Source organism: Brachypodium distachyon, chloroplast (genome assembly GCF_000005505.3).
Source record: "Brachypodium distachyon chloroplast, complete genome".
Lineage (NCBI taxonomy): Eukaryota > Viridiplantae > Streptophyta > Magnoliopsida > Poales > Poaceae > Brachypodium > Brachypodium distachyon.
The window spans coordinates 15,026-41,637 of NC_011032.1; the positions used below are offsets into that span (position 1 = coordinate 15,026).

The window sequence follows — 26,612 nt, forward strand, 5'->3', positions numbered from 1 at the left end:
AAAAACCCTAGAAAAAATTCTTCCTGGGTCGATGCCCGAGCGGTTAATGGGGACGGACTGTAAATTCGTTGACAAAATGTCTACGCTGGTTCAAATCCAGCTCGGCCCAAAAATCTGGGGCTTCGTGAATATGAACTAAATCTTTTTATTTTTCTTCCATAAACAAATGTCTGATCTATAGAAATAAAAGAGAAAGAAAAAAAGGGGAAATTCAATTTCTAATCCATATCTCTCTCATTCCTTTCTTACAAACAAAAGAGTTTTTATTATTGAAAGGTGGATTACCCTTCATTTTTAGTGATAAAAAATCACGACATATTAGTTATGTCACTCTCACAATACCCACATATAATATGTGGGTATGTAGTATATGATTCGTCTATTTCTTAGAGTACGACAGACGAATCGAATCTTCTTATTCTTCTATTTAAGGATAGGATAGGTATGCCATACACCCCGCGGGGATTGTAGTTCAATTGGTCAGAGCACCGCCCTGTCAAGGCGGAAGCTGCGGGTTCGAGCCCCGTCAGTCCCGAACTAGGGTTCAATGAATGGAGAAATTAACCCTTCCATTTTCCATGAAAAAAGCGGGGGCAAGATCAAATACCCATGGGGCGCCCTTACTTCACTTTTTTATTTTGCATCTCTCATTAAAGAGGTAGGGGAGGTGTATAGGAATTTTTTTCACTACTTCCGATTCGATAAAGAAAGACACGCATATGATATGCAGATTAGTAGAATTTAGGATATAACTCTACCTTTATGATGATACCATCCTCACCTCATCTTAACTTCCTATTCGACTCTTATCTTATGGAATAGAGTCCCGGTATTTTACCGGGATCCATACATAAATCATATTCATTTTCCTTTTTTTAGTTAAGACCTCTTTTCTCCATCTCACTTCTACTGCTTATTTGGATGTCTATGTGACCTATAGAAAGTTGGTCATATAATACATACATACATAATTGTATGTATAACTATTAGAAAAAGGAAGGGAAATTGGATAAGATTAAGAAAGATCGTGGGTTATAGATCTAGAAAATAAAAAATAGAAAAGGATTAAAAAAAGAGGGAATTCCTAATCCAAATCCAATCAAAAACCCATTTTGGTCTTAATCATTTTGGTCTTAGTATGGATAGAGGATCTTCCTATGTTATACTTTTCCACTCTCAACCATGAATTGATTTCATAGATCCGATATTAATAATATTGAATTGATTCAGTATTATCAGAATGCAAGTCTCACCCTTGAATTTACAGGATACCCCTTTTTTCCTCTCCATGGGATTACATCCCGAGTTATTGTGCAAAAAAAATAAAGAGGTTATGGAAGTCAATATTCTCGCATTTATCGCTACTGCACTGTTCATTTTAGTTCCTACTGCCTTTTTACTTATTATTTATGTAAAAACAGTCAGCCAAAATAATTAATTGGAATTCCAATTAATCATTGAAGAAATGAAAAAGGGATTAAATAAAAAAAATCCAAGTCTTAAATGAAAGGATCCGGTTGGAATCTTAAAGTGTGGTAGAAAGAACTACATATAGTTTTTTCTACCACACTTTAGAGTCTTTTCTTTCTATTATATTAGCTTTGAATCTATATAGAATAGATTAGTGGATTGAAATAGTAGTCTAATTCAATTTCTTTTTTCATTGCATCCACTTAATTTCAATCAAGTCAAAATAAAAAAAATCGAAGACAATTCTTGACCAAAGAATCTATGGAGGGAGAAAAAATTAATATTAAGAATAGACTATATATAGTAAAAAAGTATATAGTAAAATATAGTAAAAAAGATATATAGTAAAAAGGAAAAAACCAGCGAACCTTTCATGCTTAAACATGCCGCGAGATACTTCAAAAGAGCAGCAAAATTATGCTAAGAAAAGGAAAGATTATAAAAAAAAGGGAAAATGTATGATATGTCGTGAATAGCTCCGTGGAATAAAATAGAATTTCCTTATGCATAGAACTTTTTTACCCATCGGTCATTTCTAGTAGAAATTATGAATTGCTGTAATGGATCTTTCTATTTTCTATTTTTCTATATAGTAGAATATAATGGCTCTTTCTTACAATACAAGAGTTTCTTACAGGAGTGAAACAAAACCAAAGAAAAAGAAAAAAGAATAACGTTTGACAAAATGATCAATGCAAAATGATCAATTAAAGAAAAGACTTGATACAACAATTCGATTACTCAATCAATTAGTAGTAGTATCCCTAGAGTCCACTCCTCCCCCACACCACTAGTGAAAGAGAAAATGTAAAGACTACCATTAAAGCAGCCCAAGCAAGACTTACTATATCCATCTAAATTACGTCTCCTATTTCTATGAAGGAATTTTTCTACTATTGATCAATAATCATAGCGGAATCAAGGGTACAGAGTCAAAAAGGGATTCTGCCCTAAGACTATGGACAATCAGTTCCAAGAATTTACTCCTAACAAATTATTATAGGAATTCTGGTAGAATTAGAGAACATTAAATATAAATACGATACATAGCCCTTTCTTTTCCGTAAAAAAGAATACGGGAATGATGTCCTGAATATAAGAAGCGGGAATAGGAAGATTTTTTATTCCTTTTGTTACTCCTTTTTTATAAGTAAAGGACGCCCGAATATACCATAAAATTATGGATAGGATAGATAAATATTTATTGGATACCTACCTTACCTATGTTTAGTTTTGACTTAAATCCTACAACCTCGCTTTCTATCATTCTATGAAAAAATGAAGAGACTTTATCCACAACTCCTAAATTTATTTAGGATCGGCCTATTTAATCTGATTTTCGCTAGAATAAGTAGCCCTTACTTTAGTGTATGTAGGTAACATAAGATGTACGATAAAAAAATGTATGATAATTAGGAAGTCTTGATATTCTTTCGTGGAGTCCCTTCTTCAATCTTAGATTGAAAAAAGCGGAATGCCCTTTAGGGACCTTTCCTTTCTTTGGATACCAAGATTTCTGAAATCTTAGCTTCGTAGTTTTTAATTCTAAAATAGGATCAATTAAGAACTAATTCAAATTCATATAATAAAAGAATAAGAAAACGCTACCTTATCCCTAGTGGTAATGGTTTGGGCCAGTACCGCCAAAACAAACCCTAGTTTGAGGATAGAACTATGGATTCTCAAAATCCAGTATCGCCAAGCCTAGTTACTCTCTTGCCCGAACTTATGCGAAGTATGAATTTCTCGAGTTCGATCAGTACTATAAGCCTAAGTATTTTATCGATCAGGCGGCACCCAGATTTGAACTGGGGATAAAGGATTTGCAGTCCCCTGCCTTACCACTTGGCCATGCCGCCAAAAAATCCGATCGAAAATTGAGAAAAGAGCAAGTATTCACCCACGTTTTCTTACGAAAATCCCCTTTCTTTTATTTTGAATCTAATTCTACTTACTTTTTTCCAATCTTTTTCAAAAAATCTATTTCTGCTTCTTTTTGATCCTGTTTCGATTATTCTCCTCGATGGATTCTATGTTAAAACATACATTGCTAACACTAGAAAACTTTCTGCTTCTTTCTATTGAGATGAAAAAGGAGAAAAAGTAGATTTCTAGGGCTGCAAAATTCATAAAAAATGGGAACCATTAACTAGAATTCTCTTTTTTTTATTTGCAGTAGTAAACGACTCTTAAATGTGTATTTTCCCCCCTCTTCCTTTTAAAGGCATAATAAAGGATTCTTTTTTTATACCTAATCCGTGTATAGGTAAACTCCAGGTCCGAACAGCATTATTATCCAAAGATCCCCCTTATGTACATATCTCTATGGGGAATCGTGCTTTAATTTTTCAAAGCATTAAATATCTTGAATAAAAAAAAGGAAATTTGCTCTGATATAATTTGCTCTGATATAGAGTATAAGCTGACTATCTTGACCCACCCAAGTGAAATTACGAAAAAAGAAAAGCAGGGATATGTGGAGAGGCGGATAACTAGATTGGCATGTACTTAAAAGGGCACTTACTTTATTTTAGGATTCTACAATGAAATCCTAAATTTGCTAGCAATTCTACTAGACCGAAACAAAAGCGGAACCCTCAAATTCTTTTTTGAAATTAAACTAAGCGCGCTATTCTAAATCGAAGTAAAGTCAACAAACTCTCTAGTGTATTATATTACGGCTTTATCGCATTCATAGAAAGGAGATAAAATGAGAAATCTTTGCCATTCAATCTGACTAGAATATCATCATTCAATCTGACTAGAATATCATAAAGTATAAGTTATAAGTGGCATAATTTTTTTATAAGAATGTTTTATCAATTCATTTTCATTCCATTTGTACCCCTGGCAAATTAGAACTTTCGTCGAAATTGTCTCTATTCATATGTATGAAATACATATATGAAATACGTATGTGGAGTTCCCTAGAATTTCATGTGATTCAGTAAACAGAATATAGATTCCATGATTGCTAGATCGATCCGTAGGGGTTGATGAAGAGTGAGCTGATAATGGAATTTTTCTTCGATAAACAGGAAACTTAAGATTAAGATGCTCCGGAATGGGAATGAGGGAATGTCCACAATACCCGGATTTAGTCAGATCCAATTTGAGGGATTTTGTAGGTTCATTAATCAAGGCTTGGCAGAAGAGCTTGAGAAGTTTCTAACAATTAAAGATCCAGATCACGAAATTGCATTTCAATTATTTGCGAAAGGATATCAATTGCTAGAACCCTCGATAAAAGAAAGGGATGCTGTGTATGAATCACTCACCTATTCTTCCGAATTATATGTATCTGCGAGATTAATTTTTGGTTTCGATGTGCAAAAGCAAACCATTTCTATTGGAAACATTCCTATAATGAATTCCTTAGGAACCTTTATAATAAATGGAATATACCGAATTGTGATCAATCAAATATTGCTAAGTCCTGGTATTTACTACCGCTCGGAATTAGACCATAAGGGAATTTCTATCTACACCGGGACTATAATATCAGATTGGGGAGGGAGATCGGAATTAGCAATTGATAAAAAAGAAAGGATATGGGCTCGCGTGAGTAGAAAACAAAAGATATCTATTCTAGTTCTATCATCAGCTATGGGTTCGAATCTAAGAGAAATTCTAGATAATGTTTCCTACCCTGAAATTTTCTTGTCTTTCCCGAATGCTAAGGAGAAGAAGAGGATTGAGTCAAAAGAAAAAGCTATTTTAGAGTTTTATCAACAATTTGCTTGTGTAGGTGGGGACCTGGTATTTTCGGAGTCCTTATGTGAGGAATTACAAAAGAAATTTTTTCAACAAAAATGTGAATTAGGAAGGATTGGTCGACGAAATATGAATCGGAGACTGAATCTTGATATACCTCAGAACAATACATTCTTGTTACCACGAGATGTATTGGCCGCTACGGATCAGTTGATTGGAATGAAATTTGGAACGGGTATACTTGACGATGACGATATGAATCACTTGAAAAATAAACGTATTCGTTCGGTTGCAGATCTGTTACAAGATCAATTCGGACTGGCTCTTGGTCGTTTACAACATGCGGTTCAAAAAACTATCCGTCGAGTATTCATACGTCAATCGAAACCGACTCCCCATACTTTAGTAACTCCAACTTCAACTTCGATTTTATTAATAACTACTTATGAGACCTTTTTTGGCGCATACCCCTTATCTCAAGTTTTTGATCAAACGAATCCATTGACACAAACTGTTCATGGGCGAAAAGTGAGTTGTTTAGGTCCTGGAGGGTTGACTGGGAGAACTGCAAGTTTTCGGAGCCGAGATATTCATCCGAGTCACTATGGGCGTATTTGTCCAATTGACACGTCCGAAGGAATCAATGTTGGACTTACTGGATCCTTAGCAATTCATGCGAAAATTGATCACTTGTGGGGATCTGTAGAGAGTCCGTTTTATGAAATATCTGCTGAGAAAGCAAAAGAAAAAAAAGAGAGACAGGTGGTTTATCTATCACCAAATAGAGATGAATATTATATGATAGCAGCAGGAAATTCTTTATCCTTGAATCAAGGTATTCAGGAAGAGCAGGTTGTTCCAGCTAGATATCGTCAAGAATTTCTGACTATTGTATGGGAACAGATTCATGTTAGAAGTATTTTTCCTTTCCAATATTTTTCTATTGGGGGCTCTCTCATTCCTTTTATTGAGCACAATGATGCGAATCGGGCTTTAATGAGTTCTAATATGCAGCGCCAAGCAGTTCCGCTTTCTCGGTCCGAGAAGTGCATTGTTGGAACTGGATTGGAACGCCAAACAGCTCTAGATTCGAGGGTTTCCGTTATAGCCGAACGCGAGGGAAAGATCATTTCTACTGATAGTCATAGGATCCTTTTATCAAGTAGTGGGAAGACCATAAGTATTCCTTTAGTAAACCACCGGCGCTCTAACAAAAATACTTGCATGCACCAAAAACCGCGGGTGCCGCGGGGTAAATCCATTAAAAAAGGACAAATTTTAGCAGAGGGAGCTGCCACAGTTGGGGGGGAACTTGCTTTAGGAAAAAACGTATTAGTCGCTTATATGCCATGGGAAGGTTACAATTTTGAAGACGCGGTACTAATTAGCGAACGTTTGGTATATGAAGATATTTATACCTCTTTTCACATCCGTAAATATGAAATTCAGACGGATACGACAAGTCAAGGCTCTGCTGAAAAAATAACTAAAGAAATACCACATCTAGAAGAACATTTACTCCGCAATTTGGACAGAAATGGAGTTGTTAGGTTGGGATCCTGGGTAGAAACTGGCGATATTTTAGTAGGTAAACTAACGCCTCAGATAGCGAGCGAATCGTCGTATATCGCGGAAGCTGGATTATTACGGGCTATATTTGGCCTTGAGGTATCCACTTCAAAAGAAACTTCTCTCAAATTACCTATAGGTGGAAGAGGGCGCGTTATCGATGTGAAATGGATCCAGAGGGACCCCCTCGACATAATGGTTCGTGTATATATTTTACAGAAACGTGAAATCAAAGTTGGGGATAAAGTAGCCGGAAGACATGGGAATAAGGGGATCATTTCCAAAATTTTGACTAGACAAGATATGCCCTATTTGCAAGATGGAACACCTGTTGATGTGGTCTTCAATCCCTTAGGAGTACCCTCCCGAATGAATGTGGGACAAATATTTGAAAGCTCGCTCGGATTAGCCGGGGATCTGCTAAAGAAACATTATAGAATAGCACCCTTTGATGAGAGATATGAGCAAGAGGCTTCAAGAAAACTTGTGTTTTCAGAATTATATGAAGCCAGTAAGGAAACAAAAAATCCATGGGTATTTGAACCCGAGTACCCGGGAAAAAGCAGAATATTTGATGGAAGAACAGGAGACCCCTTCGAACAACCTGTTCTAATAGGGAAGTCCTATATCTTAAAATTAATTCATCAAGTTGATGAGAAAATTCATGGGCGTTCTACTGGGCCCTACTCACTTGTTACACAACAACCCGTTAGAGGAAGAGCCAAGCAAGGGGGACAACGAGTAGGAGAAATGGAAGTTTGGGCTTTAGAAGGATTTGGTGTTGCTCATATTTTACAAGAGATACTTACTTATAAATCTGATCATCTTATAGCTCGCCAAGAAATACTTAATGCTACGATCTGGGGAAAAAGAATAGCTAATCACGAGGATCCTCCAGAATCTTTTCGAGTGCTCGTTCGAGAACTACGATCTTTGGCTCTAGAACTTAATCATTTCCTTGTATCGGAGAAGAACTTCCAAGTTAATAGGGAGGAAATTTGATCGGAATAAATATTAATTATTTTCTTTATTTTATGATTGACCAATATAAACATCAACAACTTCAAATTGGACTCGTCTCCCCTCAACAAATAAAGGCTTGGGCTAACAAAAACCTACCTAATGGAGAAGTCATTGGCCAAGTCACAAGGCCCTCTACTTTTCATTATAAAACCGATAAACCAGAAAAAGATGGATTGTTTTGCGAAAGAATCTTTGGACCCATTAAAAGCGGAATTTGCGCTTGTGGAAATTCTCGAGCGAGCGGGGCTGAAAACGAAGATGAAAGATTTTGCCAAAAATGCGGGGTAGAATTTGCGGATTCTCGGATACGAAGATATCAAATGGGATACATCAAACTCGCATGTCCGGTGACTCATGTATGGTATTTGAAAGGTCTTCCTAGTTATATCGCGAATCTTTTAGATAAACCTCTGAAGAAGTTGGAGGGCTTAGTATATGGAGATTTCTCTTTTGCTAGGCCCAGCACTAAAAAACCTACTTTCTTACGATTACGAGGTTTATTCGAAGAGGAAATTGCATCCTGTAACCACAGCATTTCTCCCTTTTTTTCTACCCCGAGCTTTACAACATTTCGAAATCGGGAAATTGCGACAGGAGCAGGTGCTATTAGAGAACAATTAGCAGATTTGGATTTGCAAATTATTATAGAGAATTCGTTGGTCGAATGGAAGGAATTAGAAGACGAGGGCTATAGTGGAGATGAATGGGAAGATAGAAAAAGACGAATAAGAAAAGTTTTTTTGATTAGACGCATGCAATTGGCGAAACATTTTATTCAAACAAATGTAGAACCTGAATGGATGGTTTTGTGCTTATTACCGGTTCTTCCTCCCGAATTGAGGCCCATTGTTTATAGGTCTGGGGATAAAGTAGTGACTTCGGACATTAATGAACTTTATAAGAGAGTTATCCGCCGGAACAACAACCTTGCCTATCTATTAAAAAGAAGTGAATTAGCGCCAGCAGATTTAGTAATGTGCCAGGAAAAATTGGTACAAGAAGCCGTGGATACACTTCTTGATAGTGGGTCCCGCGGGCAACCGACGAGGGATGGTCACAATAAAGTATACAAATCGCTTTCAGATGTAATTGAAGGTAAAGAGGGAAGGTTTCGCGAGACTCTCCTTGGGAAACGAGTCGATTACTCGGGTCGTTCCGTCATTGTTGTGGGTCCTTCGCTTTCATTACATCAATGTGGATTACCCCTAGAGATAGCAATAAAGCTTTTTCAGCTATTTGTAATTCGCGATTTAATCACGAAACGCGCTACTTCTAATGTCAGGATTGCTAAAAGGAAAATTTGGGAAAAGGAACCGATTGTATGGGAAATACTTCAAGAAGTTATGCGGGGACATCCTGTACTGTTAAATAGAGCACCTACCCTGCATAGATTAGGCATACAGGCCTTCCAACCCACTTTAGTAGAGGGGCGTACTATTTCTTTACACCCATTAGTGTGTAAGGGTTTCAATGCGGACTTTGATGGGGATCAAATGGCTGTTCATCTACCTTTATCCTTGGAAGCTCAGGCGGAAGCTCGTTTACTTATGTTTTCGCATATGAATCTCTTATCTCCCGCTATTGGGGATCCTATTTGCGTACCAACCCAAGACATGCTTATCGGGCTTTATGTATTAACGATTGGAAACCCTCGAGGTATTTGTGCAAATAGATATAATAGTTGCGGAAACTATCCAAATCAAAAAGTAAATTACAATAATAATAATTCTACGTATACGAGAGATAAAGAACCCATTTTTTATAGTTCTTATGATGCACTAGGAGCTTATAGACAGAAACTAATCAGTTTAGACAGTCCCTTGTGGCTACGATGGAAACTAGATCAACGCGCCATTGGATCAAGAGAAGTTCCGATTGAAGTTCAATATGAATCTTTGGGGACTTATCATGAGATTTATGCTCACTATCTAATAGTGGGAAATAGAAAAAAGGAAATCTGTTCTATATACATTCGAACTACTCTTGGTCATATTTCTTTTTATAGAGAAATAGAGGAAGCCGTACAAGGATTTAGTCAGGCCTATTCATACACTATCTAAACAAGGAAGTTAGATTCGGGGATGCCCCGCCCTTTTCGGGGGGCATTCCGATTTCCTTAGTATCATCATTTTATTTTTGCCGCGCGAATCCAGATTGAGATTGAGAAAATGAAGCTAATTAAATTTTCGAATCACTGACTCACGCCCATTGTCGAATCCTACTCAGCAATTCTCGAATCCTACTCAGCCGAAAAAGGGGGTACTTATGTATGGCGGAACGAGCCAATCTGGTCTTTCATAATAAAGAAATAGACGGAACTGGTATGAAACGACTTATTAGCAGATTAATAGATCATTTCGGAATGGGATATACATCCCATATACTGGATCAACTAAAGACTCTGGGCTTCCATCAAGCCACTACTACATCGATTTCGTTAGGAATCGAGGATCTTTTAACAATACCCTCTAAGGGATGGTTAGTCCAAGACGCGGAACAACAGAGTTTTCTTTTGGAGAAACACTATTATTATGGGGCTGTACACGCGGTAGAAAAATTACGCCAATCCGTTGAGATATGGTATGCGACAAGTGAATATTTGAAACAAGAAATGAATTCGAATTTTCGGATAACAGATCCTTCTAATCCAGTCTATCTAATGTCTTTTTCAGGAGCCAGAGGAAATGCATCTCAGGTACACCAATTAGTAGGTATGAGAGGATTAATGGCGGACCCTCAAGGACAAATGATTGATTTACCTATTCAAAGCAATTTACGCGAGGGACTTTCTTTGACCGAATATATAATTTCCTGCTACGGAGCCCGCAAAGGGGTTGTGGATACTGCTGTACGAACAGCAGATGCAGGATATCTTACACGTAGACTTGTTGAAGTAGTTCAACATATTATTGTGCGTAGAAGAGATTGTGGTACTATACGAGGTATTTCTGTGAGTCCTCAAAATGGGATGACGGAAAAACTTTTTGTCCAAACACTCATTGGTCGTGTATTAGCAGACGATATATATATCGGTTCACGATGCATGGCCGCTCGAAATCAAGACATTGGAGTTGGATTAGTCAATCTATTCATAACTGCTTTTCGAGCACAACCATTTCGAGCACAACCAATATATATTAGAACCCCCTTTACTTGCCGGAGCACTTCTTGGATCTGTCAATTATGTTATGGTCGGAGTCCTACTCATACTGATCTGGTCGAATTGGGAGAAGCCGTAGGTATTATTGCGGGTCAATCAATTGGGGAGCCTGGGACTCAACTAACATTAAGAACTTTTCATACGGGCGGAGTATTCACAGGGGGTACTGCCGACCTTGTACGATCCCCTTCGAATGGAAAAATCCAATTCAATGAGAATTTGGTTCACCCCACACGTACCCGTCATGGACAGCCTGCTTTTCTATGTTATATAGACTTGCATGTTACTATTCAGAGTCAGGATATTCTATATAGTGTGAATATTCCCTCAAAAAGCTTGATTCTAGTGCAAAATGATCAATATGTAAAATCCGAACAAGTAATTGCGGAGATTCGTGCCGGAACGTCCACTTTACATTTTAAAGAAAGGGTACAAAAACATATTTATTCCGAATCAGACGGAGAAATGCACTGGAGTACTGATGTTTATCATGCGCCCGAATATCAATATGGTAATCCTCGTCGATTACCAAAAACAAGTCATTTATGGATATTGTCAGTAAGTATGTGCAGATCCAGTATAGGGTCTTTTTCACTCCACAAGGATCAAGATCAAATGAATACTTATGGTAAAAAAGATAGGGAAATTCTTGATTCTTCAACGTCGAATCGAATAATGTCCAACGGCCTTTGGAATTTTATCTATCCTTCTATTTTTCAAGATAGTTCGGATTTGTTGGCGAAAAAGCGAAGAAATAGGCTCGCCATTCCATTACAATATCATCAAGAACAAGAGAAAGAATTCATATCCTGTTTGGGGATTTCGATTGAAATACCTTTTATGGGTGTTTTACGTAGAAATACTATTTTTGCTTATTTTGATGATCCACAATACAGAAAAGATAAAAAGGGTTCAGGAATTGTTAAATTTAGATATAGGACCCTAGAAGACGAATATAGGATTCGAGAGGAATACTCAGAAGACAAATATGAGACCCTAGAAGACGAATATGAAACCCTATATAAAAATGAGATCCTACAGGACGAATACGAATATGAAACCCTAGAAGACGCATATGGGAGCCCAGAGAACGAATATGGGAATCCAGAGAACGAATATAGGACTTTAGAGAAAGATTCAGAAGATGAATATAGGAGCCCAGAGAGCAAATATAGGACCCGAGAGGACAAATATGGAACTCTAGAGGAAGACTCAGAAGACGAATACGAGAGCCTGGGTGAAAGCTCAGAGGACAAATATGGGAGGACTTTAGAGGAAGACTCAGAAGAAGACTCAGAAGACGAATATGAGAGCCCAGAGGAGGATTCCATCTTAAAAAAGGAGGATTTGATTGAGCATCAAGGAACAAAAGAATTTAGTATAAAATACCAAAAAGAAGTAGATCGGTTTTTTTTCATTCTTCAAGAACTGCATATCTTGCCGAGATCTTCATCCCTAAAGGTATGCGACAATAGTATTATTGGGGTGGATACACAACTCACAAAAAATACAAGAAGTCGACTAGGTGGACTGGTCCGAGTGAAGAGAAAAAAAAGCCATACGGAACTCAAAATATTTTCCGGAGATATTCATTTTCCTGAAGAGGCGGATAAGATATTAGGTGGCTGTTTGATACCACCAGAAAGACAAAAAAAAGATTCTAAGGAATCAAAAAAAAGGCAAAATTGGGTCTATGTTCAACGGAAAAAAATTATCAAGAGCAAGGAAAAGTATTTTGTTTCGGTTCGCCCTGCAGTCGCATATGAAATCGACGGAGGGATAAATTTAGCAACACTTTTCCCACAGGATCTCTTGCAAGAAGAAGATAATCTCCAACTTCGACTTGTCAATTTTATTTCTCATGAAAATAGCAAGTTAACTCAAAGAATTTATCAAACAACTAGTCAATTTGTTAGAACTTGCTTAGTAGTGAATTGGGAACAAGAAGAAAAAGAGGAGGCTGGTGCTTCCCTTGTCGGGGTAAGAGCGAATGATCTTATTCGCCATTTCCTAAGAATTGAGTTAGTCAAGTCCACTATTTCATATACACGAAAAAGGTATGATAGGACAAGTGTAGGGCCGATCCCCCCTAATGGGTTAGATCGCACCAATAAAAATTCCTTTTATTCCAAGGCAAAGATTGAATCACTTAGCCAATATCAAGAAACTATTGGCACCTTGTTGAATCGAAATAAAGACTACCAATCTTTGATGATTTTGTCAGCATCCAACTGTTTTCGAATTGGTTTATTCAAGAATTCAAAACATCCCAATGCAATAAAAGAATCGAATCCTAAAATTCCTATTCGAGATATTTTCGGGCCCCTAGGGGCTATTGTACCTAGTATATTGAATTTTCCTTCATCTTACTATTTACTAACGCATAATCAGAGCCGGTTAAAAAAATATTTGTTGCTTGACAATTTACAACAAACCTTCCAAGTACTTCAAGGACTTAAATATTCTTTAATAGATGAAAATCAAAGGATTTCTAATTTCGATAGTAATCTCCTGTTGGATACATTCTTTTTGAATTATCACTTTGCCCATCATGATTCTTGGGAGAACACATTGGCAATAATTCACCTTGGACAATTTATTTGTGAAAATGTATGTTTATTTAAATCGCACATAAAAAAATCAGGTCAAATTTTCATTGTTAATATGGATTCCTTTATTATAAGAGAAGCTAAACCTTATTTGGCCACTACAGGGGCAACTGTTAATGGTCATTATGGAGAAATCCTTTACAAGGGAGATAGGTTAGTTACGTTTATATATGAAAAATCGAGATCGAGTGACATAACGCAAGGTCTTCCAAAAGTGGAACAAATCTTTGAAGCGCGTTCAATCGATTCATTATCTCCGAATCTGGAAAGGAGAATTGAGGATTGGAATGAGCGTATACCAAGAATTCTTGGTGTCCCTTGGGGATTCTTGATTGGAGCTGAGCTAACCATAGCCCAAAGTCGTATCTCTTTGGTTAATAAAATCCAAAAGGTTTATCGATCCCAAGGGGTACAGATCCATAATAGACATATAGAGATTATTATACGCCAAGTAACATCAAAAGTGCGGGTTTCCGAAGATGGAATGTCTAATGTTTTTTCACTTGGGGAGTTAATTGGACTATTACGAGCGGAACGAGCAGGACGAGCTTTGGATGAATCGATCTATTATCGAGCAATTTTATTGGGAATAACAAGAGCTTCCCTTAATACCCAAAGTTTCATATCTGAAGCAAGTTTTCAAGAAACTGCTCGGGTTTTAGCAAAAGCTGCCCTACGAGGTCGTATTGATTGGTTGAAAGGCCTAAAAGAAAACGTAGTTCTGGGGGGAATTATACCTGTTGGTACTGGATTCCAAAAATTTGTGCATCGTTCCCCACAAGACAAGAATCTTTATTTCGAAATTAAAAAAAAAAATATATTCGCTTCGGAAATGAGAGATTTTTTCTTTCTCCATACAGAATTAGTTTCTTCTGATTCTGACGTAACAAACAATTTCGATGAGACATCAGAACCCCCATTTACCCCATTTATAACCATTTAAGGATACATAAAGCAGATTTTTTTTACTTTACCTTTACTATACTTTTTTACTTTACTATACTTTTGAACTTAGACTTAGAACACTAACAGGTAAAATGTGAGATTTTTATTAAGTAAAAGAAGTCAGTTAATTCATTAAGGTTATGTTTATATCATGTATGAATAGCCAACTCTCAGTAGAAGGTTCCCTCGGAACAATTATTATATATTTCAAGTTATTTCGGATCTTTCTTAATCTTCAAAAAGATATTCCCTAATGGAATGGTAGGATGAAAAAAAGAAAAAATAAAAAGGAAGTGTGGAAAAAATGACAAGAAGATATTGGAACATCAATTTGAAAGAAATGATAGAAGCGGGAGTTCATTTTGGTCATGGTATTAAGAAATGGAATCCTAAAATGGCCCCTTACATTTCGGCAAAGCGTAAAGGTACTCATATTACAAATCTCGCTAGAACGGCTCGTTTTTTATCAGAAGCTTGTGATTTAGTTTTTGATGCAGCAAGTCAGGGAAAAAGTTTCTTAATTGTTGGTACCAAAAAAAGAGCAGCGGATTTAGTAGCATCAGCTGCAATAAGGGCTCGTTGTCATTATGTTAATAAAAAGTGGTTCAGTGGTATGTTAACGAATTGGTCAATTACGAAAACTAGACTTTCTCAATTTAGAGACTTAAGAGCAGAAGAAAAGATGGGAAAATTCCACCATCTCCCAAAAAGAGATGTGGCAATCTTGAAAAGAAAATTATCTACCTTGCAAAGATATCTCGGCGGGATCCAATATATGACGAGGTTGCCAGACATTGTGATCGTCCTTGATCAGCAAAAAGAGTATATAGCTCTTCGGGAATGTGCCATTTTGGGGATTCCTACTATTTCTTTAGTTGATACAAATTGTGACCCAGATCTCGCGAATATATCGATTCCAGCCAACGATGACACTATGACTTCAATTCGATTGATTCTTAACAAATTAGTATTTGCTATTTGTGAGGGCCGTTCTCTCTATATAAGAAACCTTTAATTAAGAAGAATAGTGAATTCTTGGGCAACTCCATAGATTTCTGGAATCACTTACTATTCTTTTTTGTTTTGCATAGATAAAAGAAGGGGAATATTGATATATATTAGAGGGTATTGATATATATTATGATCTGATGTGCTTTCTTAGTACCCTAAATATAACATTAATACTTCAAGTTGCTGAGTTGAGAAAGAGATGGTTGAATCAAAACAATACCTTTTTTGAAGTTCAATTTTTATCAGAGGACAATATGAATATTATACCTTGTTCCATTAAAACACTCAAGGGGTTATACGATATATCAGGTGTAGAAGTAGGCCAACACTTCTATTGGCAAATAGGAGGTTTCCAAATTCATGCCCAAGTACTCATCACTTCTTGGGTCGTAATTACTATCTTGCTAGGTTCAGTTCTCATAGCTGTTCGGAATCCACAAACCATCCCGACCGACGGTCAGAATTTCTTTGAATATATTCTTGAGTTTATTCGAGACTTGAGCAAAACTCAGATTGGAGAGGAATATGGTCCCTGGGTTCCTTTTATTGGAACTATGTTCCTTTTTATTTTTGTTTCGAATTGGTCGGGTGCTCTTTTACCTTGGAAAATTATAGAGTTACCCCACGGGGAATTAGCAGCGCCCACGAATGATATAAATACTACTGTTGCTTTAGCTTTACTCACGTCAGCGGCATATTTTTATGCGGGTCTTAGCAAAAAAGGATTGAGCTATTTCGAGAAATATATTAAACCAACCCCAATCCTTTTACCAATCAACATCCTGGAAGATTTCACAAAACCATTATCGCTTAGCTTTCGACTTTTCGGGAATATATTGGCAGATGAATTAGTCGTTGTTGTTCTTGTTTCTTTAGTCCCCTTAGTAGTCCCTATACCGGTCATGTTTCTTGGATTATTTACAAGCGGTATTCAAGCTCTTATTTTTGCAACATTAGCCGCAGCTTATATAGGTGAATCTATGGAGGGTCATCATTGAATTGACTAGTTTTGGAAATAGTCTTTTTTTCCGCTTAGCTCAATTCATGCATGGTTCCAGATAATCCGCTTGGTTGCAAAAAATTGTTAGAAATGCGTATGAATATACAACTTAGAGTTGTAGGACTTAGAATCCGATTCAATAGAAAATGAGAAAATACGCAAACCAAATAGAAGAAACAGATGTATATAGGATATTATATATTCCTAAGTTAGATTGATTATCTAATCCGATCTATCGAATTCCCTCTATGTAGTTCGGACAATTCACATTATCTTTTCAATTTGTACTTTTTAGTTACTTCTCCCCAATAGAGCTTAGAAGTAAGAATTTCTTGGTTGATTGTATCCTTAACCATTTCTTTTTTTTGACACGAGGAACTCACCATGAATCCATTAATTGCTGCTGCTTCTGTTATTGCTGCTGGATTGGCCGTAGGGCTTGCTTCTATTGGGCCTGGGGTTGGTCAAGGTACTGCTGCCGGACAAGCTGTAGAAGGTATTGCGAGACAGCCAGAAGCAGAAGGTAAAATACGAGGTACTTTATTGCTTAGTCTAGCTTTTATGGAAGCTTTAACAATTTATGGACTAGTTGTGGCACTAGCGCTTTTATTTGCGAACCCTTTTGTTTAATCGAAAAAATAAAATAAGTTCTTTCGATTAGATACTTTGTTTCTTTTTTTAGTCAATTGTTATTTGTTTCTGGAATTCCAATTATATCAATACCTTATTTAATTTACTCCTATTTATTATTCCGGGAATTTTTTATTTATCGAGACAGACAATATCCCACCCAGGAAGGGCTGAGTTGAGTATGATTAATTTATAGTATATGCTCGCCTTCTTCCTTCCCATCCTTAGTTTAGGAAAGTGGAAAGTCCTTTTCCTTTTATTTAAGGAAGTCTTTCACAGGTCAAACGAGACCTAAGACTTAATCTAAAATAAATTACTAGATTGAATCTATTTGCATTAAAAAAACCGATCAAAAAAGGGCGAGCGAAGCAAGTGATCAAAAACTTTGTTCGTCCTATCTATAAGAGGAGAGCATATGAAAAATGTAACCCATTCTTTCGTTTTTTTAGCTCACTGGCCATCCGCTGGCAGTTTCGGGCTTAATACCGATATTTTAGCAACAAATCTAATAAATCTAACTGTAGTGGTTGGTGTTTTGATTTTTTTTGGAAAGGGAGTGTGTGCGAGTTGTCTATTTCAAGAATAGGTTGGATCTATCCGACTGCACTTTAGAATATTTCGTAGTATTTTTCGGATAAATAAGGGTGCGCAATCTCGACGAATTACTTCTGAATAAATTCAGAAATCATATGGAAGAACCATAGCATTTCGCGACTCGTTGGTAAATCAACTTTGATTCTCTATAAACCAATTAATGTGAGACTATTAACACGGTTAAAGCTAAACTGCTTGAAGTCCAGGCAAAAAGGGGTACTCTTTCTACACCTATATTAGTATTAGTACCGAAATGCTTTAAACGGGAAATAGCTAATGTAGAATTTATCTGATATAGAACACTCATATCGATAAAATGGTTTGAACTATTTACTAGAAAAAAGGAGGCACCCTGCCCTTTTTTATCGAATGCCGAATCGACAACCTATGTATAAAATAAAAAAAGAGAAATTTTTTGGATTTGAAGAAAAAAAAGACTTCGATTCATTTTCTATTTATTTCGTTAGTTTTTCTTAATGAAATTGAAATTCTTAAGTAAAGTGCAAATACAAATAAAGAAACAACTTTGCTGACCATGATAGATTTTTATCTAGGCGGAAGAGTCCTCTTAATATTTATCTAATCTTATATAGGTTTCAGTATATTGAAATAGAAAGATAAAATAGAAGAGAGAGGATAGGCTCATTACTTAAAAAAAAGATATGGAAATAGCCATAGCAAAAAAAGAAAAAAGGAGCGTGAGAGCCAAATGAATCGAAAGATTCATGTTTGGTTCGGGAAGAGATCATAAAAGTTGTAAACTTAATAGCAAGATAATCTACTTTCATTAAAAGATTTATTAGATAATCGAAAACAGAGGATCTTGAGTACTATTCGAAATTCGGAAGAATTGCGTAGAGGGACCTTTGAGCAGCTCGAAAAAGCTCGGATTCGATTACAGAAAGTCGAACTAGAAGCGGATGAGTATCGAATGAATGGATACTCTGAGATAGAACGAGAAAAAGAAAATTTGATTAATGCTACTTCTATTAGTTTGGAACAATTAGAAAAGTCTAAAAACGAAACCCTTTATTTTGAAAAACAAAGGGCAATGAATCAGGTCCGACAACGGGTTTTCCAGCAGGCCGTACAAGGAGCTCTAGGAACTCTGAATAGTTGTTTGAATACCGAGTTACATTTCCGTACGATTCGTGCTAATATTGGCATTCTCGGGTCCATGGAATGGAAGAGATAATGAAATTAATAAGGCCTTGAGCTTCTACTTTCGTTTAGAATTTAGGCATTATTTTTCCCCTTAGCTTCCGAAAAAAAAGAGTCAAGAAACACTAATGGCAACTCTTCGAGTCGACGAAATTCATAAAATTCTCCGTGAACGTATTGAACAATATAATAGGAAAATAGGGATTGAGAATATAGGTCGCGTAGTTCAAGTGGGGGATGGGATTGCTCGTATTATAGGTCTTGGTCAAATAATGTCAGGTGAATTAGTCGAATTTGCAGAAGGCACTAGGGGTATTGCTCTTAATTTGGAATCCAAAAATGTTGGGATTGTATTAATGGGCGATGGGTTGATGATACAAGAGGGAAGTTTTGTAAAAGCAACAGGAAGAATTGCTCAGATACCCGTGAGCGAGGCTTACTTGGGTCGTGTTATAAATGCTCTGGCTAAACCTATAGATGGGAGAGGTGAAATTATAGCTTCGGAATCTCGCTTAATTGAATCCCCTGCTCCAAGTATAATTTCCAGGCGTTCCGTATATGAACCCCTTCAAACAGGGCTTATTGCTATCGATTCGATGATCCCTATAGGGCGCGGTCAGCGAGAGTTAATTATTGGGGACAGACAGACTGGCAAAACAGCAGTAGCCACAGATACAATTCTCAATCAAAAAGGGCAAGATGTAATATGTGTTTATGTAGCTATTGGTCAAAGAGCATCCTCCGTGGCTCAAGTAGTAACTACTTTCCATGAGGAGGGAGCCATGGAATACACTATTGTAGTTGCTGAAATGGCGGATTCACCTGCTACATTACAATACCTCGCTCCTTATACAGGAGCCGCCCTGGCTGAGTATTTTATGTACCGCGAACGGCATACTTTAATAATTTATGATGATCTCTCCAAACAGGCACAAGCTTATCGCCAAATGTCCCTTTTATTAAGAAGACCTCCCGGCCGTGAAGCTTATCCAGGGGATGTTTTTTATTTGCATTCACGCCTTTTAGAAAGAGCCGCTAAATTAAATTCTCTTTTAGGCGAAGGAAGTATGACCGCTTTACCAATAGTTGAGACTCAATCTGGAGACGTTTCTGCCTATATTCCTACTAATGTAATCTCCATTACAGATGGACAAATATTCTTATCCGCGGATCTATTCAATGCCGGAATTCGACCTGCTATTAATGTGGGTATTTCTGTTTCCAGAGTAGGATCCGCGGCTCAAATTAAAGCCATGAAACAAGTAGCTGGCAAATCAAAATTGGAACTAGCTCAATTCGCAGAGTTACAAGCCTTTGCACAATTCGCCTCTGCTCTCGATAAAACAAGTCAGAATCAATTGGCAAGGGGGCGACGATTAAGGGAATTGCTTAAACAATCCCAGGCAAACCCTCTCCCAGTGGAAGAGCAGATAGCTACTATTTATACCGGAACGAGAGGATATCTTGATTCGTTAGAAATTGAACAGGTAAATAAATTTCTAGGTGAGTTACGTAAAAACCTAAAAGATACTAAACCTCAATTCAAAGAAATTATATCTTCTAGCAAGACATTCACCGAGCAAGCGGAAATCCTTTTGAAGGAAGCTATTCAGGAACAGCTCGAACGGTTTTCCCTTCAGGAACAAACATAAATTTAGCATGTCTACTCTTGTTAGTAGAAGAGGAATTGTTGAGAAAAATTTTTGATTTAAATCATCAAAAAAAATTTTCTTAGTTTTTAATATAGTTATTTAAAGAATAGATAGAAATAAGATTGCGTCCAATAGGATTTGAACCTATACCAAAGGTTTAGAAGACCTCTGTCCTATCCATTAGACAATGGACGCTTTTCATTAGTATTTTTTAGACAATGGACGCTTTTCATTAGTATTTTCTTGTTCCGAGAAAAAACTGTTAGAACGAAACTCTTTTAGGAAATAAAAAAACCCATATACAAATGCTAGTGGGAATCGAACCCACAACCCCAAGGTTATGAGACTTGTGAGCTACCAGACTCCTCTATCCTCTTAAACTAAAGAGGGGAGGGTAGAACTAGTGGATAAAAGAGTGTTGGATACGCCCCTCTACCATATCCATACAAATAGAATAGTCCATTTATACAGAATGGTAAAGAGGGCTGTTCTACGATCATCAATTCAAGAAATCCATACAAATACGAAAGGGTATTTTATCCTTACCAACTGGATCTTGTTGCACCCGGTAACAAACATTCATAAACCATTTCTCGAAGTACGTGCCCGGATAGCCCAAAATCTCGATAGTTAGCTCTAGGTCTTCCAGTCAAAAAACAACGTCGATGAAGGCGTGTAGGTGCACTATTACGTGGTAGGGATTGCAATTTTTCTCGCATTTTCGTTTTTTCACTCAAACTCAAGGGGGAAACTTTGCTTCTTATCTTTTTTTTTAAAGATTGGCGAATCAAATGATATTTTTGTTCTAATTTCTGCCGCTTCTTTTCCCTCTGAATCAAACTTTTTTTTGCCATAATGTCCTGTTACTATTATTCACAAATATACAGTTCTAATCCTAGATGGAAAAATAAATAGAAAAAAATCTAAGAAGGCGATCTCCCTCTCTATCAAGAGTAATGAACTAGGTGCTAATACAGTACAAAAAAAACTAACTAAATTAACCAAACTTACCTGATGTTGAGGCAATCAAGAAAGCTGCATAAGTGAATATATAACCCACAGAAAAGTGGGCTAATCCAACCAATCTTGCTTGCACAATGGAAAGAGCCACGGGCTTATCTCTCCAGCGAATTAAATTAGCCAAAGGTGTGCGTTCATGAGCCCATGCTAAAGTCTCAATTAATTCCTGCCAATATCCACGCCAGGAAATTAAGAACATAAATCCAGTAGCCCAAACAAGATGTCCAAATAAGAACATCCACGCCCATACCGATAAACTATTCATCCCAAAAGGATTATATCCATTTATAAGTTGTGAAGAATTTAACCATAGGTAATCTCTTAACCATCCCATCAAATAAGTGGAGGATTCATTAAATTGTGAAACGTTGCCCTGCCATAATGTGATATGTTTCCAATGCCAATAAAAAGTAACCCATCCAATAGTATTTAACATCCAGAAAACTGCCAAATAAAACGCGTCCCAAGCAGAAATATCACAAGTACCGCCGCGTCCTGGACCGTCACAAGGAAAACTATACCCAAAATCCTTTTTATCCGGCATTAATTTGGAACCGCGTGCATCTAAAGCACCCTTTACTAAAATCAATGTAGTTGTATGCAAACCTAGAGCAATAGCATGATGAACCAAGAAATCCCCAGGTCCTATTGTTAAGAAAAGCGAATTACTATTCTCATTAACAGCATTCAACCATCCGGGCAACCATAGGCTTCGACCTGCATTGAAAGCGGGGCCATTCGTTGAAGATAAGAGTATATCGAACCCATATGTCGTCTTGCCATGAGCAGATTGTATCCATTGGGCAAATATAGGTTCGATCAAGATTTGCTTTTCTGGAGTACCAAAAGCAAGCATGACGTCGTTATGAACATAAAGGCCCAAGGTATGGAATCCTAGAAAGAGGCTAGCCCAACTTAAATGAGATATGATAGCTTCTTTATGGTCTAACATTCTTGCCAATACATTATCCTCATTCTGTTCTGGATTGTAATCCCTAATGAAAAAGATAGCTCCATGAGCAAAAGCCCCTGTCATGATGAACCCTGCAATATATTGGTGATGAGTATATAAAGCAGCTTGAGTAGTAAAGTCTTGCGCTATGAATGCATAAGCAGGTAAAGAGTACATATGTTGAGCTACTAAGGAAGTAATAACCCCTAAAGAAGCTAGAGCAAGACCTAATTGAAAATGAATCGAATTATTGATTGTGTCGTAAAGGCCCTTATGCCCCCGCCCTAATCGACCCCCCGGAGGAGTATGCGCTTCTAAAAGATCTTTGATACTGTGTCCAATTCCGAAGTTAGTTCGATACATGTGACCGGCAATGAGAAAAATAAATGCAATAGCTAAATGATGGTGCGCAATATCGGTCAGCCACAAACTTTGTGTTTGTGGATGGAATCCACCAAGAAGAGTTAGAATGGCAGTTCCCGCTCCTTGAGTGGTACCAAATAAATGGTTACTCGAATCAGGGTTTTGGGCATAAAGATTCCACTGGCCCGTCAAAAGGGGCCCCAACCCCTGGGGATAGGGTAATACATCTAAGAAATTATTCCATCGAACGTACTCCCCCCTGGATGCGGGAATAGCAACATGAATTAAATGTCCTGTCCAAGCTAAAGAACTTACCCCGAAAAGTCCTGACAAATGATGATTGAGACGAGATTCCGCGTTTTTGAACCACGAAAGACTTGGTTTCCATTTGGGTTGTAGATGTAACCAACCCGCTATTAAAGATAGCGTAGAAAGAAATAATAGAAAAAGAGCTCCAGTATAAAGATCTTCATTCGTGCGTAATCCTATTGTATACCACCACTGATAAACCCCAGAATAGGCGATATTCACTGGACCGGCAGCACCTCCTCGAGTAAAGGCTTCCACAGCGGGTTGACCAAAATGAGGATCCCAAATCGCATGAGCAATAGGTCTTACGTGTAAAGGATCCTGTATCCATGATTCAAAATTTCCTTGCCAAGCTACATGAAACAGATTTCCGGACGTCCATAGAAAGATTATTGCTAACTGCCCAAAGTGAGAAGCAAAAATGTTCTGATAAAGACGTTCCTCAGTAATATCATCATGACTTTCGAAATCATGTGCGGTAGCAATACCAAACCAAATACGACGAGTAGTGGGGTCCTGAGCTAAGCCTTGGCTAAACCTGGGAAATCTTAATTCCATAATGCCTTTCAAATCCTCCTAGCCACTATCCTACTGCAATAATTCTCGCTAAGAAGAATGCCCATGTTGTGGCAATTCCACCTAGAAGGTAATGGGTTACTCCTACAGCACGTCCTTGTATAATGCTCAAGGCTCTAGGCTGAGTAGCAGGAGCAACTTTTAATTTGTTATGAGCCCAAACGATAGATTCAATAAGTTCTTGCCAATAACCACGGCCGCTGAATAAAAACATTAAACTGAAGGCCCAGACAAAATGAGCACCTAAGAAAAAAAGACCATATGCAGATAATGAAGAACCATAAGACTGAATTACTTGCGATGCCTGTGCCCACAAGAAATCTCGAAGCCACCCATTAATCGTAATGGAACTCTGTGCAAAGTTCCCCCCTGTGATATGAGTTACCACCCCTTGATCACTTATAGTACCCCAAACATCCGATTGCATTTTCCAACTGAAATGGAAAATGACTACCGAAATTGCATTGTACATCCAGAATAAACCTAAGAAAACATGATCCCAAGCAGATACTTGACATGTTCCGCCTCGCCCAGGCCCATCGCAAGGAAAGCGAAAACCGAGATTTGCTTTATCGGGTATCAAACGGGAACTGCGAGCAAATAAAACACCTTTCAAAAGTATTAATACAGTCACATGGATGGTAAATGCGTGAATGTGATGGACTAAAAAATCTGCAGTTCCTAATGGAATAGGTAACAAAGCCACTTTGCCGCCTACTGCTACTAACTCGCCACCTCCCCACGTTAAACTGGTACTTGTTGTTGCACCAGGAGCTGTTACACCAGGCGCGTTAGCATGGATATTTTGTACCCATTGAGCAAAGATAGGTTGTAATTGTATGGCAGTATCCGAAAACATATCTTGCGGACGTCCTAAAGCACTCATGGTATCATTATGAATGTACAAACCAAAACTGTGAAAACCTAGAAATATACATACCCAGTTAAGGTGGGATATGATTGCATCACGGTGTCTAAGGACGCGATCTAATAGATCATTGTATCGAGTAGTTGGATCATAGTCTCTTACCATAAAAATTGCTGCATGTGCAGCAGCACCGACTATTAGAAATCCGCCAATCCACATGTGGTGTGTGAACAAGGAAAGTTGTGTACCATAGTCAGTAGCTAGGTATGGATAGGGGGGCATAGAGTACATATGATGAGCTACAACAATGGTTGTCGAGCCTAGCATAGCTAGGTTAAGAGCTAATTGAGCATGCCATGATGTTGTTAAGATTTCATAGAGACCCTTATGGCCTTGTCCTGTAAATGGGCCTTTGTGAGCTTCCAAAATATCTTTAAGTCCATGGCCAATACCCCAGTTGGTCCTATACATATGACCTGCAATTAGGAAAAGAATAGCAATAGCTAAGTGATGGTGCGCAATATCGGTCAGCCATAGACCACCGGTTACTGGATCTAGTCCTCCGCGAAAAGTAAGAAATTCTGCGTATTTGGACCAATTTAAGGTGAAAAAAGGGGTTGCTCCTTCGGCAAAACTAGGATAAAGTTGAGCCAAAAGGTCGCGATTCAAGATAAATTCATGAGGAAGTGGTATCTCTTTAGGATCAACCCCGGCGTCAAGAAATTGGTTAATTGGTAAAGATACATGAATTTGGTGTCCCGCCCAAGAAAGAGACCCAAGTCCTAATAATCCCGCTAAGTGGTGATTCAACATGGATTCTACATCTTGGAACCAGGCCAATTTTGGAGCGGCTTTGTGATAATGGAACCAACCAGCAAAAAGCATTAACGATGCAAAAATCAATGCACCAATTGCAGTACAATAGAGTTGTAATTCACTAGTTATTCCAGAGGCTCGCCAAATCTGAAAAAACCCAGAGGTTATTTGGATTCCTCGGAAACCCCCGCCTACATCACCATTCAATATTTCTTGCCCTACTATTGGCCAAACTACCTGAGCACTGGGTCCAATGTGAGTAGGATCACTTAGCCATGCTTCATAATTGGAAAAACGGGCACCATGGAAGTACATGCCACTCAACCAAAGAAAGATAATGGAGAGTTGCCCGAAATGAGCACTAAAGACTTTTCGAGAGATCTCCTCCAAATCACCCGTATGACTATCGAAATCGTGAGCATCAGCATGTAGGTTCCAGATCCAAGTGGTAGTATCAGGGCCCTTAGCTAGTGTTTTTGAGAAATGGCCGGGTCTGGCCCATTCCTCAAAAGATGTTTTTACAGGATCCCTATCCACAATAATTTTTACTTCTGGTTCCGGCGAACGAATAATCATTAAGTCCTCCTCTTTCCGGACAAGACATATAAAGAGACCTGCCAACTGTCTTTTTAGTGAATCTTTGAAAGATAGATTTTGAAAGATAGATATTATGATTAGTTCTTTTCTTTACTATCTACCGTCCTTCTATTTTTTTATAGTTATTCACTGGAGCAATTATATATTGAAGTCAATCCTAGGCAAGTGTTCGGATCTATTATGACATAAGGATTAGGTGCCTAACGGACATTATATATCTTGAAAAAAAAATATATATATATATGTATATATTTCCCGATGTAAGAAAAAAATCTTTTTAAAATTTAATAAACTGGTGTATTTTTTTTTGAGAGTATAAGCTCCTATCTACATCTACTTTCCTTGAGCGTAATATAGGATTTTTTATTTGATTCTAAATTCCAAGATAACTCATTAGAATTATTTAAGAATTAATAAGATGGTCTTGATATATTAGCAGTATTTAGATTGCCCCTCTTTTTATTCGCTTTATTACTTCTATTCTAGATCCTATCCCTCTGGTTTATCCTTATAAAATCTCATATAAAATAGAAGGTAGAAGAAAGACGAACGGGATATAATGAAATTCTTGAT

At 37.5% G+C, this 26,612-nt stretch overlaps 12 protein-coding genes, 4 non-coding genes and 1 further gene across 16 annotated transcripts, besides 1 other annotated feature; 11 read left to right on the top strand and 6 right to left on the bottom strand. All coding sequences in view use genetic code 11, as the record gives it.

The window, feature by feature from the left end:
• Positions 1-25: 25 nt before the first annotated feature.
• On the top strand, positions 26-109 carry trnY. Its single transcript has one exon. It is a non-coding gene; the product is annotated as a tRNA-Tyr (tRNA).
• Positions 110-461: 352 nt separating this feature from the next.
• On the top strand, positions 462-535 carry trnD. Its single transcript has one exon. It is a non-coding gene; the product is annotated as a tRNA-Asp (tRNA).
• Positions 536-1,333: 798 nt separating this feature from the next.
• On the top strand, positions 1,334-1,438 carry psbM (photosystem II protein M). Its single transcript has one exon. The coding sequence runs from the start codon at positions 1,334-1,336 to the stop codon at positions 1,436-1,438; it is 105 nt and encodes a 34-aa protein (YP_002000476.1).
• Positions 1,439-2,234: 796 nt separating this feature from the next.
• petN (cytochrome b6/f complex subunit VIII) lies at positions 2,235-2,324 on the bottom strand. The gene has a single exon. The coding sequence runs from the start codon at positions 2,322-2,324 to the stop codon at positions 2,235-2,237; it is 90 nt and encodes a 29-aa protein (YP_002000477.1).
• Positions 2,325-3,258: 934 nt separating this feature from the next.
• On the bottom strand, positions 3,259-3,329 carry trnC. The gene has a single exon. It is a non-coding gene; the product is annotated as a tRNA-Cys (tRNA).
• Positions 3,330-4,524: 1,195 nt separating this feature from the next.
• On the top strand, positions 4,525-7,755 carry rpoB (RNA polymerase beta subunit). The gene has a single exon. The coding sequence runs from the start codon at positions 4,525-4,527 to the stop codon at positions 7,753-7,755; it is 3,231 nt and encodes a 1,076-aa protein (YP_002000478.1).
• A 32-nt stretch (positions 7,756-7,787) lies between these two features.
• rpoC1 (RNA polymerase beta' subunit) lies at positions 7,788-9,836 on the top strand. The gene has a single exon. The coding sequence runs from the start codon at positions 7,788-7,790 to the stop codon at positions 9,834-9,836; it is 2,049 nt and encodes a 682-aa protein (YP_002000479.1).
• Positions 9,837-10,045: 209 nt separating this feature from the next.
• rpoC2 lies at positions 10,046-14,483 on the top strand.
• Positions 10,046-14,483: a sequence feature (similar to RNA polymerase beta' subunit-2).
• A 311-nt stretch (positions 14,484-14,794) lies between these two features.
• rps2 (ribosomal protein S2) lies at positions 14,795-15,505 on the top strand. The gene has a single exon. It carries the CDS (start codon positions 14,795-14,797, stop codon positions 15,503-15,505), a length of 711 nt encoding a protein of 236 aa, YP_002000480.1.
• Positions 15,506-15,755: 250 nt separating this feature from the next.
• On the top strand, positions 15,756-16,499 carry atpI (ATP synthase CF0 A subunit). Its single transcript has one exon. The coding sequence runs from the start codon at positions 15,756-15,758 to the stop codon at positions 16,497-16,499; it is 744 nt and encodes a 247-aa protein (YP_002000481.1).
• Positions 16,500-16,885: 386 nt separating this feature from the next.
• On the top strand, positions 16,886-17,131 carry atpH (ATP synthase CF0 C subunit). Its single transcript has one exon. It carries the CDS (start codon positions 16,886-16,888, stop codon positions 17,129-17,131), a length of 246 nt encoding a protein of 81 aa, YP_002000482.1.
• Positions 17,132-17,546: 415 nt separating this feature from the next.
• atpF (ATP synthase CF0 B subunit) lies at positions 17,547-18,920 on the top strand. Its single transcript has 2 exons — positions 17,547-17,691; positions 18,514-18,920. The coding sequence occupies exons 1-2, from the start codon at positions 17,547-17,549 to the stop codon at positions 18,918-18,920; spliced, it is 552 nt and encodes a 183-aa protein (YP_002000483.1).
• Positions 18,921-19,014: 94 nt separating this feature from the next.
• Positions 19,015-20,529, top strand: atpA (ATP synthase CF1 alpha subunit; the record flags this gene model as incomplete). Its single annotated transcript has 1 exon — positions 19,015-20,529. A coding segment is annotated over exon 1 (1,515 nt), but the record flags the coding sequence as incomplete, so codon positions are not given.
• A 132-nt stretch (positions 20,530-20,661) lies between these two features.
• Positions 20,662-20,733, bottom strand: trnR. Its single transcript has one exon. It is a non-coding gene; the product is annotated as a tRNA-Arg (tRNA).
• Positions 20,734-21,080: 347 nt separating this feature from the next.
• On the bottom strand, positions 21,081-21,392 carry rps14 (ribosomal protein S14). Its single transcript has one exon. It carries the CDS (start codon positions 21,390-21,392, stop codon positions 21,081-21,083), a length of 312 nt encoding a protein of 103 aa, YP_002000485.1.
• A 143-nt stretch (positions 21,393-21,535) lies between these two features.
• Positions 21,536-23,740, bottom strand: psaB (photosystem I P700 chlorophyll a apoprotein A2). The gene has a single exon. It carries the CDS (start codon positions 23,738-23,740, stop codon positions 21,536-21,538), a length of 2,205 nt encoding a protein of 734 aa, YP_002000486.1.
• Positions 23,741-23,765: 25 nt separating this feature from the next.
• psaA (photosystem I P700 chlorophyll a apoprotein A1) lies at positions 23,766-26,018 on the bottom strand. Its single transcript has one exon. The coding sequence runs from the start codon at positions 26,016-26,018 to the stop codon at positions 23,766-23,768; it is 2,253 nt and encodes a 750-aa protein (YP_002000487.1).
• Between the last annotated feature and the right edge of the window lie 594 nt (positions 26,019-26,612).